The 16,828-nt window shown below is 35.9% G+C and overlaps 1 protein-coding gene across 6 annotated transcripts in view; it reads right to left on the bottom strand.

Moving 5' to 3' along the window:
- Window positions 1–16,828, bottom strand: part of LOC110840824 (receptor-type tyrosine-protein phosphatase T) — an 87,322-nt gene that overhangs the window by 19,007 nt on the left and 51,487 nt on the right. For all 6 annotated transcript variants that reach the window (XM_087351527.1, XM_087351528.1, XM_087351526.1 and 3 more), the window contains 9 exons: window positions 12,976–13,187; window positions 11,105–11,313; window positions 9,325–9,448; window positions 7,511–7,788; window positions 6,235–6,293; window positions 5,558–5,733; window positions 3,477–3,564; window positions 1,494–1,570; window positions 161–295 (listed from right to left, as the gene is read on the bottom strand). In XM_087351527.1, the coding sequence (XP_087207653.1) occupies window positions 161–295; window positions 1,494–1,570; window positions 3,477–3,564; window positions 5,558–5,733; window positions 6,235–6,293; window positions 7,511–7,788; window positions 9,325–9,448; window positions 11,105–11,313; window positions 12,976–13,187 (1,358 nt within the window). The remainder of the gene's footprint in view (window positions 1–160; window positions 296–1,493; window positions 1,571–3,476; window positions 3,565–5,557; window positions 5,734–6,234; window positions 6,294–7,510; window positions 7,789–9,324; window positions 9,449–11,104; window positions 11,314–12,975; window positions 13,188–16,828) is intronic.

Below are 16,828 nucleotides of genomic sequence, written 5' to 3'. Positions count from 1 at the left end.
ACCCTGCAGTTAAAGTTTGACTGGCAGGCCTGTAGTATGGGGGATTAAAATCCCATATTTCTGTACAATTAAAATTAAAATACCTGATTTATGTTAATGTGTCCTCTGAACTGGTATTGACATGTAGAGGATCAAAGTAATAACCAAATACCTTGCTTACCTTGCCATTTTCCACAACATTTGTTAGTATGGCAATAACTTGCACATGTTCTTGCCAAATCATTCTCCAGAAGTCCACAACTGTGTTGCGTTTAGGGCCTTGCGTTGCAATGTAAAAGTTTGGCGTACTGTAACCCTGTAATTAAAATCCAAAAAATGAGTACAACAAAAACAAAATTATGCATGTCTTTGACATCATAATGTTTTACAGAAACCATTCTATTCGTGAATATTTTCCACTATGTTTGTCACATAAACAGAAACATCTATTTATAAGGACTGTACCAAAGTTTCCAAGGGAATACACATGTACTAGAGAAGGAGAAATAAACAGCATTTTACACATTCCTTAAGACAGCATTTTTCTACTTTTTTATAATCTCACTTCATACACGTAGCAATGCTTCGCACATCTTTCTCTTTAAAATATAAAAATCAAAAATATTAGTTAGTTAGCTTAAGAAAAATGACTACATTGATGAGTGAACAGTAATCATCAGATTTTTGTCAAAGAGAAACTTCAATTTTATGTATCAAATCTGCAGTATTTCCAATATGTCTGCATACTGTTCGAGGCAAAATGCAAATAATTAAGTGCTTTTATTTCTGAATTTGATGCATTTCATGTTTTCTGAAACTACACAGTTCTATCCAATGAAAGTTTATACAGGAAGACCAAAAAGTCACACGACCCATATTAAAATATTAATTAATGGTTGCAATCCAATAAAATCTGACACACAATATCACTGTGACTACAATAGCACATGCAGATCACATTGTGCTGTGCCAGTTTGTCAGTTGTCTTTGAAACAGTCAAAGTGCAAGGATGTCTTTTTCACAAGTGTAAAAAGTGTTTATTGTCAAATACATAATGGCATCCTGTTCTTACTTAAGTTGCCAGAATGACTTTTGGGATACATTTCCCAGTTCTCCTAAGCCAAACAAATTGACAATATCTTATCTGATGAACCATTTCCATCACCGCAGAAACTCTTCACTGGGTTACACCAAACATGAGTGAATGCATGCATTGTTTAACAGTGGACATTTCCAACAATTAATGTGACATCATTTTTGTATTCTGATTTCAATATATTTATTTTTTTGACAAATAGAACATGTGTCAATAATCAGTTGTGTGACTTTTTGATCATCTTTGTGACCCACTGCTTATAGTCTGAATACTTTAACAAACTGACTAGAAATATGGGATAAAAAACATTGAAAGTGATATAAACACTAAACAATTTGTTGGAATCAGGCTGAAGTGACAGGAATGAATGGAACATAAGATTGAATACCTCACAAGTTTAAAAAAATCACCAACTCACATGTATGTAATTTGCATTGATGTAATCAGAAAATTGATCCTCTGATAGTTTCTTCAGTTTCACCCTAGTTTCATCATCTGTAATTAAAACCAGATAAATAAAACCTTGCCCTGGTACTTCTTAAGCAATGTGTCATGAAGATGTATGGGGTAACAGAGATATAACTCTACTCTTCCTTGACCTCAACACCAGTTGGAAGTGAATGATCAGCATTGTGTCCTAGCTGCTGACATCACCCATTGGAGAGGAGGACAGAGGTGACCTTGACAGGAGAGCGAAGAGAAAAACTCTTTGTCTCTTCTAGAAATCAAACCCCAGTTGTCGAGCTCATAGCAGTCACTATACTGACTGAACTACCCTGGTTTCACATAATTAAAATAGGCACACTAATTATTACAACATAAAACTACATAATTTACACCATTAATTTACATTTTAATAAATACAGTATCACAACATGAAACAAAGTTTTCCAAATGATAAGAAAGAAGTGCGACTTTTATGGAAGAAATAAGGCCCGCTACTCAATGCCATGAGAACTTCAAATCATTCTTAAAAACATGTTTACTTACTTGCTTCTACACCCCACCCATCAGTACCATTAAACTGAATTTGTCTCAGAACATGTGACTCTACTTTGAAGACATTCAATCCAATTTCATTAGTTATATTAAATGTGCTAATGTTATCATCCTATCATCTATGCATTCATTTCCAAAGTGGTCTTTTTCATCATGACTTTCCTAATTTTGAGTTCTTCTCTGTTGCATGATATAAAAAAATTGTCTTTAACATCTGAAAATTTTGCTAGGAACTTTAATAAATTTGTTGAAAATTGTACAATACTGTTTATCAGAAGTTCTTAACACTCAAAAATGACTCAATATTTACAAAATAAATGCATGGAACAAAATGTTTATATCATTATAACTATAAATTGTCTGTAATAATTTTTACATTATATTTAACAAGATAAATATAAGCATATACTTAGATCTTCAAGTGACCTGCCAGTCCTAAATGGCTTATGATACCCACTTTACATTTCACCAACAAGTTGGACAGTCGGCACAGTAGTTTTTGGCCAGTGGAGAAACTAGCGGAGCTGGCAGACAGGCCTACTCTGTGTTCCTGAGGTAGCAAGGTCAGTGTATTTCTTTTGTTTGGGCGTTCAGCCCAACAAGCTCCTCGGTGTAGTCAGTATTATATGATCGCAAAAGAGACTCGCTCCTAGCCTCCCCCTTGAAAATTCCACTGGCCAAAAACTACTGCGCCGACTATAGTAAGGGTATCTTACACAAACTTCATATAAATTAGAAGAAAATGCTAACTCTAGATGAATTTTCTTCATGTACTATAGAGACAAATGTCATGATATCATTGCTCCCAGACTCCCCTACATATTCTTTTATCATTGCTACAACTCCTTCATTTTTGTGTAAAATTACTGGGGCACCACCTATATATATGTGGGGCAGATAAGTTAATTTTTAACTGACATGTCTTTTAAACTATTTTGCAAAGCTGTGTACAAATCAACAGTCTGACACAATATCAGAAAATCACAAACATTTATGCAGGATGAACATACTACATCAGCAGGCCATGGGTTGAGGATTACTGATTGTTCACCTCAAAGATGTAAGATAAGGTGATGATTATGTTGAATAGGAGACAGATGCAAGCAAGTGGTAACACACAATTTCTAATAATTTCTAATGTCTGTAGTGTGTGCTGAACACTTTAGCTCTCTCATATTGATTTCACAGGAAAGAAACGTATTACACATTAAAATTTCCCACATATTGAGTGAATCCTGATCTTAAGGAAAAATTTGCTTTAGGTTTTATGATTATCTCTAAATCCTACCGTGACAATTGCTCCTTTTTTTCTATTACAGCATCTTCATTCTGAGTCTATAAAGATGGATTAGGGAGAGGCTACACTGTATTAAACTCAAGTAGATGTATCAAAGTAACTTACATGCCACAAGATTACCGTACCGATTCTTTGCTTTGTTCTGAGGGAGTCGACCATAATCCCAAGGGTGGGTCTGTCCCCTTGGAAACAGCTGAAAAATTAAGTATGTTTTTAAAATGATAATTAATTATTCATTAGACAATTTCATTTTTAAATTAATGCTGTGCATCAAATAGCATTATAAAATAACAATTCTTGTAAACTTTTTCAACCTATCACAATTCAGTCATGTTCATCAGTCAGTTTCAAACACGGAATGTTCTGCAGTATATGACTGCATATGCACTTCTGTAGTAGATTTGCTCAACATCTCAATGTAAACACTAAACAAAAATTTATAGATCATAATAAATGTTATACAACTTCCTGTTTGCATTCCATTATTTCAAAACACCCAAAAGAAATCAATGAGAGACAAAAACTATAAAAACAAATAAATGTCATAGCAATATAAGATTTAAAGCTTTCATGACAACTACATACAATGAAAACGTCTCGAGCAATCAGCCATATGAGAATGGAATTAATATTCAAAGTTTAGGAAAATAACACCACTCTCACACAGCTGCAAATGTAAGTATTGCAAATACTGCAATACTGGAAAGAAAATTTATTACTGTACGATAAATAAAGTAATATTTTCTAAGGAACTGTGAATTGCAACCAGTCTGTTACAGCAGAACAAAAAAGATCTAGCAGATTAATGTTCAAAATTCATGATTTGACTATATGATACAGAATATTTGAAAATAACCAAACTTTTGCCACTAGAGTCAATTAGCTTACTGGAGAAATATTATGGAACCTGATTTTATACTGGGAGTTCTTATTATGAGAGCATAAATAAGATTTATAGTACAATAAAATCATACATAATATATATTCCTTCTAATAAAATTTGTGACAACTACTACAAAAGTCCAACACTTAACCCCATCTCAAGTTAGCTTAATCTAAAAATAATCATAAGCTATAACCCTCCCCCCAAAGAATTCTGAAGACCAACTTCGAAGCTGAACATAAGATACAAAGTCTGACAAAAGGACATAAGAAAGAGTTATAATTCTTGTGACTGGAACAACATAACAAATCATGATGACGATGTTGATGTCTTGTCCTTAAGCGTTTTCTTTACATGAGGCTGCCCACGAAAATAATGCATATTTTACGAATGCATACTACATATGAAGTTCTCATAAACTCTGATTGAATAACATAATGCATGGAGCTGCTTAAACCATCTGAAAAATTTAAATGACTAATTCTATAGTAACATAGCCCCAAAAGTCAATATTACTCACACACAAGTCTACATCTAACTTTTATCAGCTGTGCATCACACTGTTAAGCATGTTCAAGCTGGGACTGTCACAGTAGCATGGTGCTAAAACAATCCTTTATTTCAAACCATTTTATGGAAGTTACAACACTGTAATTATATTTACTACTCAAAACAGAATTCCATTACATTTTCCTGCTGTAAGTTATCTATAATTGCCAACACTGTAAGGCTACAGTTACCAAGAAAGTGTTGCATTCCAACAGTATGGTTATGACATTGACAAGAGCTTTTTGAACCTAAATGTTATACGTATTTATTGCTTTTGAAATACAAATACAAAACCATTTCAACTCGATCTCCTTAACTTAACTGTTCTAGCAACACTGCATACAGTACATAATTCACAATGTTCTTAGGTATGTATTATCCTGCAGTACCTACGAACTTAATCTGCCTTAGGTCCTGAGTACTTGTTGTCCAAAACTTAAAATTTGTCTTATTCTCTTATTAAATATGTGCACATACTTGAAGTGAGATTTATTGCTAATGATGAACTGCAATTTTGTGCTTATACCTCAATCTAGACTCACTGCTCTAAATAATGATTTTAATGGTTACTAACAAACCTGAATACTCTAAAGCTAATTCTTATATATCCACCATCTAATAATGAATCAAAGGTAAGAAATAACAGCTGCATTATCTTACATGACAAAGTATTGAAACTCTGAAATATGTCAGAGTCTAAAACTACTGCATTACAATTCCAGTATACTAACCATTAATGCAGAATGATACTCACAGCATGCTGGCGCTGCAGTTCACCAGATGTTAGACCTTGTTTAACATACTCCTCTAGTTCTGCAATAGCTAACCTGTGACTGAATTTCTGAGATGGAGCAAGCTTTGGTCCTACAGACAATTTATCAACTTCTAGATCTAGATCTGCTACATTATCTGTAGAATCACTTCGGTTTCCTACAAAAAAAAAATATATACAGTGGATTCTGGTTAATTGGGATATATCAGGACTAGAACACTTTGGCCCAATTAAGCAGCTACCCCAATTATGCAAAGTTCCACGTAAAGCATTAAAAAGGTTTGTTCTTTAAGATTTGTCCCAAATAAATGGCTGCCCCGATTAACCGATGGCCCAATTAACCAGAAACTACTGTATATTTAAATTAATAGATATATTTAACTGCAAACAACTGGAACTGGAGATCCAAAATGTGTGTTCAACAATGAATACAAATATAAGAACTGCCTGCCATTTCAACAGCTACACAATTTTAAAATGTGCCTGGAAGAAATAGGAAATGTAAAGTTCTTTCATGTTTAATGAAAGAAGGATCATAATATTTTTAATTATACCGCATATGGTATGACATTAATAATAGCACATATACATTATTTTATATTCAAGGTCTTTGATCCAATTTCCTACTTGTAGAAGCTAATTCTGTAAAAATTACTCACCATACAGCACATCATCTGTTTTCAGTTCCAGTGTATCACCTTCTTTCCTCACATGCTTCCTGTTATAAATAAATATATAAATAGTTCAAACAGAAAGGAATGGCACAGATTATATGCCTGAAATTATGTTACTCATATGTAACACTCTTTGCAAAGGGATTCCTTTACTAAAATTCAAATTTTAAGAGTGCTACAAAAATATATAATAACATGCAGAAAGAACTGAAATGTCAAAAAACATATAACATAATGAAGGAAGGTAGCATTTAATGAGTAAGGGCCTAAAAGATAACACCGAGAAACAAATTTGGAAATATATACAAACTGTAACAACTTCAGCACACACTGTGTTACTGTCATCTGCACCACAACTCAGAGTCGATGTTATTAACCTCACCTGCTTCCTCAACATTCTGTCTGCCCTGTCTCCCTTTCCCAACACTCCAATCCACAAGTTGCCCTTTTTCCACCCTTACCTGAATGCCTGCATTATACTGGACTGTCACGCATAGGTAAATAAATTGCTGGTATATAAACACCAAAGATCAGCAATTATCAAAGGAAAGCATGGACAGATATACGAAGCACTAAATTCTAGGGACTTGTGGTGAAATGGAGGTCATCTATGAAGTAATTCTTTGGAGTAAACTAGCATTCAAAAGGTGTTCATGCTACCTCACGTACGTAATTGTGAAGAGTGAGAGGCAAACAGTGCCACTAATTATTGTTAGTTTGTAAACAGGAACTGTTAGAGAAGGAAATGGAGAAAGAATTTACAGTACAGATTTTGTAGCAATGATTATTTCATTGTAACATTCATCTTCCTAAGCTCCCAAAATAACACCCCAAGCAAAATACTGTATTTTTGAACAACTTTGTGGTGAAAAATAGCATTTGTAACTCTCTGTTGTAACAAACCTCATTTGCCATGAATGTACATTTTAACTAAGGCACATAGTTCACATTTTTCTGTGAAAACTCACTGATATGTGTTTTCAATCATCGCAGTCACAATTTTATACACGACAGAGCCAATCAATCACAGTATCACATAGAGGTATCTGTCAATTTAACATTTCTGTCATCTTTATCCTAGAGAAAACATTTATGGTTACTTAACATAAAGAAGGCTGGGTGGATCTCAGAGGCATTTTGGACATGTTAGCAAAGAGAAAAGTTTGATTGTTCCTGAGAAGAATAAACCTGTAGCCTACCACTTATCAGCCCTTCAAAATTCTGACATAAATGCGTAAGTCCATATTTGTACATAACTGACCTTACAATGAAATACACAACTGCTGGTATAATAAGTAACAGCAGCAATGCAGCCCACTCAGCTCCAGTGCCACCATCCTCTTCAAGATTAGTCTGAACATTATATTGAAGTTTTGCACAGCTGACCTTGTATTCATCATCCTGCCAATGAAGTGCTACCAGAATAATTTGGTACTGCACTCCAGGTGTTAGAGGTTGGTTCCAGTACGTGACACCCGAGGCATTAAAGACCATTGTTGTGTTGTCACCAACTTTGAATTTCCTATCTCCATCTTCAGGCTGAAATGTGCCATGAAAACTTCAGCAGCAAATCCCATATGTAATGACATTAAAATATTAATAACATTTTACAAAGTCTGAGAGCCACTGATTTCCATTACATGGAAACACAGTATTGCCTTACTGTATCATTAATGTTCCATGTAATAAATGTTCTTTCTGAATACTTGTATTTGGGTGTCAAAATGTTTTAAAATACTGGAAATATAAAATTGTTCTGAAATCCAAAATTTTATACCTGTATGTTTAAAACTAATTCTTTCCTTACCAGATAACTATGTATTAATGAGAAATCTGTATTCACTAAACCCCAATTAATGGTACCTGCACCTTGTTGTGGTGGTGGGGCTTGAGTACTCAGTGATCCCAAGAGCTATGCTGGCGGTAGCATAGCTACTGGTAGGGGGAGAGGTCAGACTAAGATAGGTACCCTGGTCCTCCAGGTTGGGGGGTTGGTCACAAGGCTAACAACCTTGTACAGTAAAAAGGAAGATGTTTTGAAACCTCAATCAAAGCCTCGGACAGATGGACATAAGAAAGGACCGAATGGAAGAGGAGAATTGAGGAGGCCATGGACCGAACACGGACCGGAGAGCCATAGAAGAAGAAGAAGTAACATTTCCTAGTATCACAGATGCAAACCTTTTGTGTTCTTTGCATGAAGTGCATGGGGAGAATGCATTATGAGTTGGTCATGTCTGTCTGTCTGTCTGTCCATCCATCCACATGATTCAACTTGAGAACCACTGAACGAACTAAGATGAAATTTGGTATGGGCGGTGTGCCACTGGGGACTACCTCAAAATCTTACTCCCAAATACAACAGGTAGTAACAAAATGGCTGATGAGGAAATTCGTAAGGTGGGACCGACAATTAGATACATATTCCTGCTTAATACCAAGTATACTGGGTCTACTGGACTAAATAATGCAAGGACTACTAGAATATTTTGTAATAAAAATAAGTCTTTCTGAATCCAAAATAAGAAACATGAAGCACCAAAAATAAACCAAAGCCAATGCCCAAATGTCCAAAATTCAACCAGATTGAAAGAAGACAGACTTTCCCAATTAGTACAGTCATGGATAAAAAATTGTAGGATTAAAAATTATTCAAAAACCTGTTTTTGCAAAGCATAGCTCCAAGACCAAAGAAACATTAGTTTGGACACCAAGGACCACTTAATGGATGCTCAGATTGATGCTGATGGGGGCTGAGGTGATATAACCAACTACAGCAGTGCCAGTCGGGAGGGACAACTGTGGGTCTGATGCTAACACTGGAGTGGTGGTTAGGGGCTTACAGAAATGGAGGACATCATGAACTGATTAATGGGTTGAGAACTGACTCAGCTACTCTGGTCATTTTGAACTGTCAACACATTAAACAAACCAAATAAATACTTAAAAATGTAATCTCAATCATTTTTGTACTGGTATAGCGTCCACACCAGATGAAATATTTATTACAATGGATGGCATATTAAGAGAGGTGGCAGTGGTGAATGTCACAGTAGCCATTATGTTATACTTAACCTGCATTCCTGCAGCAATCCAAGAACGCTCATCATTTTTAACATTTTCTCTCTTCAGAATCAAGTCCACCATTTCCATCTTTTTTACTTCTTCCTTATCAGATGTTACAACCACAAAGTAGGAGCTATAGAAGAAAAAGAAAACACAGTGAATAAGCGGCAAAATGAACTTCTTTTAAAACAAAGTCAGATTTTCAGATAACCCACAAACATTAGCAAGGAAATCTTAGGCATTTGATTGACTTGAAGAATTTCAGATTTTGTAAAAATATTATAGATTTCCTTTTTTATATAAATTTTAGTCCAAAAGTGTAAAATGCAATACATGCATCCCTCTTGTTTTCTAAATTTGGCTGTCACACAATACTAGAATTAACCACATATGAAATGTAAATACAGTCTGAAAAATTTGCAGAGTGAGTGCAATTTAAGTAGACCAATATGTAGGACAGTAGGTTGAATTTTTACGAGTAAATATTATAATACTTCAAAGTTTTGAATTGAGGTTTTCTTGATGGGACTGTTAGTTGACATGGGCATTGTTCACTTTTTGAACCTAGAAAACAGAATTAATTGCATACCAATGCATACTGAATATGACTGACACAATAAGGAAAGAATGCACTCCAGTATACACTAAGAAACAGATAGGACCTTCAAAATCAGGAGAAGAATGTGTCAAGTCAATTGCAGGACTCTCTTGTTAAAGTTTGTAGTGCAGCATACTGGTGTGTTACGTTGATTCTTGATGACAATTATTCAGTCACTTTTCCACAAGCATTGCTCAGTAATGGAAGTTCAGTCATTGCACTGGAATTTTATCACTTATTCTTTCTCCTGATGTCTCAAATAATAATAAAACTTGGGTAAAACATTGTTTTTACTTAAAATGATTAAAATATGTTAAAATTACTGGCACAGCTTCAAGATTCCAGGTGTATTTTGTATCTGTAAGTAGAAAGTTGATTATAATTGTGAAAACTGCATTTTATATATATATCTGTTGTAAGAGGGATGCACGTGCGTCTGTGTGTGTATGGGGGGGACGGCTGTGGAGTATTACTTTACCTGAGCTGTGTGTCTTGTGTTGTACCATACCAGAATAATGTAAAGTATGATGTATTTGACCAGTTTGTAAGGGAGGGTAAGGGTTAGTGTGTTGCAATCTATGAGGGTGTTTTATAAGTTTCTGTTTCATAAATTGGGCTACTATGACCAATATTAAATTCATTCACATGAAATTGTTTGCATAATATTTTTTGAGACTGTTCAAAAATTTTCCTTTTCTGGCTTCTTTAAACCTTGTTTTTCATCTGACCTATTCTAATGCATTCTCCCTTTTGTCGTCAATTCTTAACAGGTATAAGAAGAATCATGGTACCAGTAGAAGAACATGACAGGTCAGCAGAACTCACTGATTGACCTTGGTGTTATTTCTTCAGAATCTATCGGATTCCTTGTCCTAACTTCAATACCAGCAATAATCAATTTAAATTCTCACACCCTAAATACTTGCCATTATGTATATGTTCTGAAGATTACAGCACTCATATTATTCAAAATGTTAGTACAGTTTATGGAATAATTTTACAGTAGCCCAAGATACAGGAGTATTTTCATAGGATAATTCAGTTCAATGGCACTACACAGACTACTAGCTTTACTATTCTAGCATTCTTTACATGTACACACAGCACTTACACATTTAAGACAAAACTGGAGTTCATTCCTATCTGAATGTTTCAATGTTTTACATCCCTTTCCATTACAACACTTCTCACCTGTTTTTAGTAAGAAAGCGATCTGCACGTGGAATAACAACCTGAAGCGTGGTACTAGCTGTATAATCTTCCACCAGTTTAAATTTTGAACCAATGTCAGGTAAAACCAATGATGTTTTCACAGACTTTATAACAGCAGGTTCACCAGGTTCGACAGTCATCCCACGAACAGACACCTCATATTCTGATGATGGCTGCAAATCTTTCACCTGTAATCGTAAATAATCTGTGGATGTTATCTGCAAGTGTCAAGAGGAAACTTAAAACCAGAAAGAGTCAAAATAGAATCAGGGGCTTATAATAACCAGTTTACATGGCACAACCTACATCTAGGGAGACCCTAACCAGGGTGCTTAAAAGGCCCAGGTCTCAGGGCAGTATTTTAGTTAAAGAGGTTAACCTTCTTCAAAGACCCAGGGGCTCAATGTGGCCTGGGAGACCTTGATTATGGCCACCAATTAAAGACCACTGTAATACAGAGCGTGTACTATACTTTATGGGGCTGGTAGCAGATTAAGTGCATGAGGATTTACAAAATTCAACAAGTGTTTGCAGTTCAAGGTCAGCTAGGCATCCACCCATTTAAAATCTAATCTAAGATTTGCCTTCATTGTTTTACCATTTTCATGCTGCACACATTTTGGTTAGTTTCATTGGTCCTTCTGGTCTGAATTTATCTGATGTTAAGGTCATGTAGTGAGATGTGTCCTGCCATTTCCAATAGTTATAACTTGCTATATCTGACTTTAAACAATACAAATTACTCCTATTTAATTTCAAAGGGAATGCCCCAGTATAATTCCACCCCCCGTAGCCACCATTTGCCAAAAATTTGTGGCAATGCAATACATCATTATGCATTATAATCAAGTTCAATATAGTTTCATGCCGTTTTGCTTCCATCAGCTATATAAACAACTCCCTGAAACATTCAGCTGCACAAGTATCATACACCAGTAGTTTTGCACTAACAAATAAAACCCACTCAGATAAGAAAGCACCTATGGCGACTTATGGAGAGAGTGGGGTTGTAACTTTGGGTCAGCAGTGTAAATAATGGCATTCCTAACCCAGGTAATTACAGTAAATGGGCCTGCTACTGGGAGAGGTTTTCATTACAAAATGGAAATATTACCCAGAAAAATGATATGTACAGTACAGTTATCCAAGATCCTGGCAGAACAGTTACAAATTCACTGCTTTCTTTCATTGAACTCTTCCAGAATGAAATTGTTTTGCACACACCCTGAATATCTATTACACAGCAGGAAAAACACATTAGTTTGAAATGAGTTACCAAGATTATCAGAGTAAGGAAGTCAAATACTACACAACGTTTGACTGACAAGTTCAAAAGAGCAGTTTTAAGTGTTGGCAAAAAAGAAAAGAAAAGTGTGCATTCAAAGAACAACTTCTTGGTGCAAGCCAGGAAAATAATGCCAAATATTTATCCATTTTATAGGGTAAAACCATCAATCAGCATTCTGTTGGAGATGTTCTAAGTGAAAAACATTTTAAATTTACTGCCACCCCTGCTTAAATCCATTATTGGTGGTGGACAAATTGTGGCACATCAATGACATTTTATTGTATGTGTTACTATAGGGATAAGCTAACAAAAAATATGTCTTCAAGTCAACATACAGAGAACTAAAGGGTCTATAAATAAAAGTTGTATTAAGATCATTTAACAATTACAGTCTACTCCAATAAAGATGTAGCAGCAAGACTGTGTCCAAAATAAAAAGTTGTGAGGGAAATAACGTTATGTGGTAGAAGAACAATTCTTGTGTTGAAAGCAACAAGCATATCAATGAGCACAAAATACTGATGAATCTTTGCAGGAAGTGTAAATTTCAAGATTAACTTACTTCATATGAATAATTCATAGGATGATTTACTGTAAACTCCTTTTCAGGAAGTTCCCTGCTTCCGTTCTGTCTTCGTAGCTGCGATGAAAGTAATTTTACGCTTATGAAAAATTTCCTTAGAAGGCCATTAGTAATGCTGGGATGTTGCCATGCTAATTGTATGGCATGAGGAGTTCGTTTTATAACCCGCAAGTTTTCTGGACGTTCTGGAGCTGTGAACAAAGTGAGACCGTACAGATCCATTGCTTCATGTGTTGTGGGATTGTCATGTGCACATATATAATACATTCAAAAATTACAGTGCATAAAGACAGTCTGTCAACAAATGTGAACAATAAGATATTTCTTTCCTGTGTTTACTAATTTTGAATATTCAAACACTATCCAAAGATTTCATAAGATATAACATGTTACAGTGAAACCTCTATCCATCGTTCCCGGAACTATCGTTTTCCCGGATGCATCGTCCGTTTTGTTCGGTCCCGGATACATCCCATATAAAATAATGTTACATTTTCCCGCTTCTATCGTTCCTCGAACTATCGTTTTATCGCATCGATCGTTCTAAAATCTTAGTCCCGGCCCACAATTTTCCCGCAATGATCGTTTCTGAGAAATTAAAATGCTGGGTTTTGAGATAAATTAATACCGAAAGACGCACAATGTTTTTGGAATACGCAGTAGCCGTGACCTGTTATGTCGCCCAACCAGCACAGATTCTTTTGGAATGAGGGGTCAGCGGTGCAGGGGTGATAGTTGGAGTGAATGGCGGTGCTCATTGTCAGAAATTTTATGAGTTTAATTAGGGTGCACTCATATTTCATTCCAGCGATGCCAGATGGCATGTGCAGTGTGAATTTCTTCACAAATGCTTTTATTATAAGTACAAAGGAAAGGCGGGCGGCACTTCTCATTCTTCTGGTTCATCTCGTGTCTTCTACAGCTACGTTTCGTTGAGTTCGGCAGTAACAGTATTTCCATTCTTCCTGTTATTGATCGCGAAGGGGGTGGGAGTGGTGAGGAAGAGGAAGACGACGAATGCGAGCCCGAAGCTGTGCCGAGTTTTGCCGAAGCATTGGCAAAAGTGAACTCGTTCTTTTATGCCCATAATATTAGTGAACGTGACGAGGAAACATTTTGAACGTGGAAAGGGTTCTGTTTGGCCTAAAACGTAAAGTTTCGACAAACCAGTTGTCCATTAAAGACTTTTTTGGTAAAAAGAAGTAACTTTTAAAGAGAAACGTTTTTTTTTTTTAATTTTTAATGCTTTCCCGCAACTATCGTTTTCCCGTATCCATCGTTTTTATTTCCCACCCCCGCCTAAAACGATCCATCGAGGTTTCACTGTATTATTCTATGAAAAAAATATTATTTATTTTATACATTTCTGTATCAACAAGTATAAAATGAAAAATATGCTCAAGTATCTTATTCAAGCATGTTTTCGCATTTATAATATTTACACTGAAATTTTTCTAAAACAATTTCCTAATGGAACAAATTCCGCATTTATCAAATATACCACATTCACATCCTCACTGTACACATTTTAATGAAGTTCTTATTGACTGATTTCATTTCTGTTTTCTTTTAGTGCTTCTCTAGATCCTTGTTCTTATGTTATTACAAATTAGAACAACTCATTAGTGACTTATAGCAACTGCTAACAAATGAACTACATAACTAATTCCATGGAGCAGAGTCCTTATTACGAAGTTAACAGTATGTTCAGTGAGGAAACAAATTCACTACCTTCTATGGAACCTGCTGATTCAACACATACAATGTTCACAAGAGCCCACTACCAATCCCAGTTCTGAGCCAAACTAATTCAATCCCCACCATCAAACTCTACTTCCCCAACACCAGTTTAAACATTATTCTCACATCTACGCCTAGTTCTTTTGAGTGGGCTCTTCCATTTAGGCTTTCCAACTAAAATTCTACGTCTATATTTCATCTCTCCCATGTATGTTACATGTTATACTCATCCCATCTCCTTCACTTGTCCGTCCCAATAATATTTGGTGAAAAGTATGTAATTTTCTCCACCATGCTGTTACATCATCCCTCTTAGGTCCAAATATTCTCATAAGCACACCCCCAATTTTTGATCTCCCTTTTCACCCACACAAAATAGGTAAAATTACACTTCTGTATATTTTAATCTTTACTATGTCATAATTGGTCAGTATATGGTGGGTTTGTAACACAAGATGGATTATTAAACATTAATGCAGTTGCAATTACAAATATGATTACAATCAATAATCCTTGTTTACTGAAATATTATGACCAGACATAACTATTAGTTATAGTTCTGTTCACACAGTGAATTCACGGATGTTGAACACTCAACTGTGTGCAATGCTGTGTTGCCACGAGGTAACTTAACTGTCTGCATGACTGATGAAAGACCCCCGGGTTACAAGCCGTGTCAGGTGGCTGAACAGTGAATAAACCACATCTTCTGCCAACATTTCGAGAACAATCTCTGCTCTCATCCTCAGTGCTGCTTGGTAACCAGTCCAATCCTTTGTTACGCACTCACTCACTCTTTCATCAACTTCAGTTACCACAAAAGCTTCACTTTATATTAGGTTGTGTAAAAAATAATGGCTGTTTTTGTTATTTAAACTTTCAAGCATATTTTTTTTATTTAATTATTATTGTGTTATATATCATTTTGAAGCGTGAATTTCGCCCTACTTATTTATGCAAATAATTTTGCTTCCAATGATTATTTAATCATAATTTTGACTATTAGAAAAAAAATGGAGAAACAGCAAATTCGAACGATTTTCCTGTACGAGTTTAAAATGGGACGTAAAGCAGCGGAGACGGCTCGTAATATCAACCACGCATTCGGCCAAGGAACCACTAGCGAACGTACAGTTGAACGTTGATTCCAGAAATTTCGTAATGGGGATGAGAGCCTTGAAGTTCAAGAGGGTCGTGGGTGAGATACCCTCATTGACAACGACGAATTAAAGGCATTAGTTGAGGCTGACTCACACACAACGGTTCGAGAGCTTACTGCTGAACTAGACGTAAACTTTAAAACTGTTTCTAACCACCTGCGAGAAATTGGAAAGCCAAAACACCTCGATAAATGGGTTCCTCACGAATTAAACGAAAACCAAAAGAACGGCCGTTATGAGATCTGTTCTGCACTGATCTTTCGCAACAAAAACGATCCATTTCTTGATCGGATTGTGACGTGTGATGAAAAATGGATACTCTACGACAACCGCCGACGTTCAGCTCAATGGTTGGACCACGAAGAAGCGCCGAAGTTTCATCAAAAGAAGGTAATGGTGACTGTTTGGTGGTCTGCAGTCGGAATCGTTCATTACAACTTTTAGAATCCCGGCGAAACCATTACTGCGGAGGAGTATTGTCGCGAAATCGTCGAAATGCACCGGAAATCACGTCAAAAACATCCAGCATTAATCAATCAAAAAGGTCCAATTATCTTGCACGACAACGCCCGACCACACGTTTCACAAATGACGGTCCAGAAGTTGAACGAATTGGGCTACGAAACTCTGCCTCACCCAGCCTCTCGCCAACCGACTACCACTCCTTCAAGCATCTCGGCAAGTTCTTGCAGGGGAAAGTCTTCAACAACCAAGCTGCTGCTGAAAATGCCTTCTAAGAATTTGTCGCCTCCAGAACTCCTGAATTTTACGCTACTGGAAAAAATAAACTTGTATCTCTTTGGCAAAAATGTGTAGATTGCAATGGTTTTTATTTCGATTAATGAAGTTTAATATAAGCTGAGATATTTGCGATTGAAGACAACGGTTAAAAACCGCCATTATTTTTTACACAACCTAATACATGTCTGTAT

This window comes from Zootermopsis nevadensis, unplaced genomic scaffold (genome assembly GCF_977971745.1).
Source record: "Zootermopsis nevadensis isolate Lab colony 2312 unplaced genomic scaffold, Znev_1.0 Znev_ptg000019l, whole genome shotgun sequence".
Lineage (NCBI taxonomy): Eukaryota > Metazoa > Arthropoda > Insecta > Blattodea > Termopsidae > Zootermopsis > Zootermopsis nevadensis.
The sequence above is the reverse complement of the archived record's forward strand: the minus strand, read 5'-3'. Positions and strand labels throughout refer to the sequence as shown.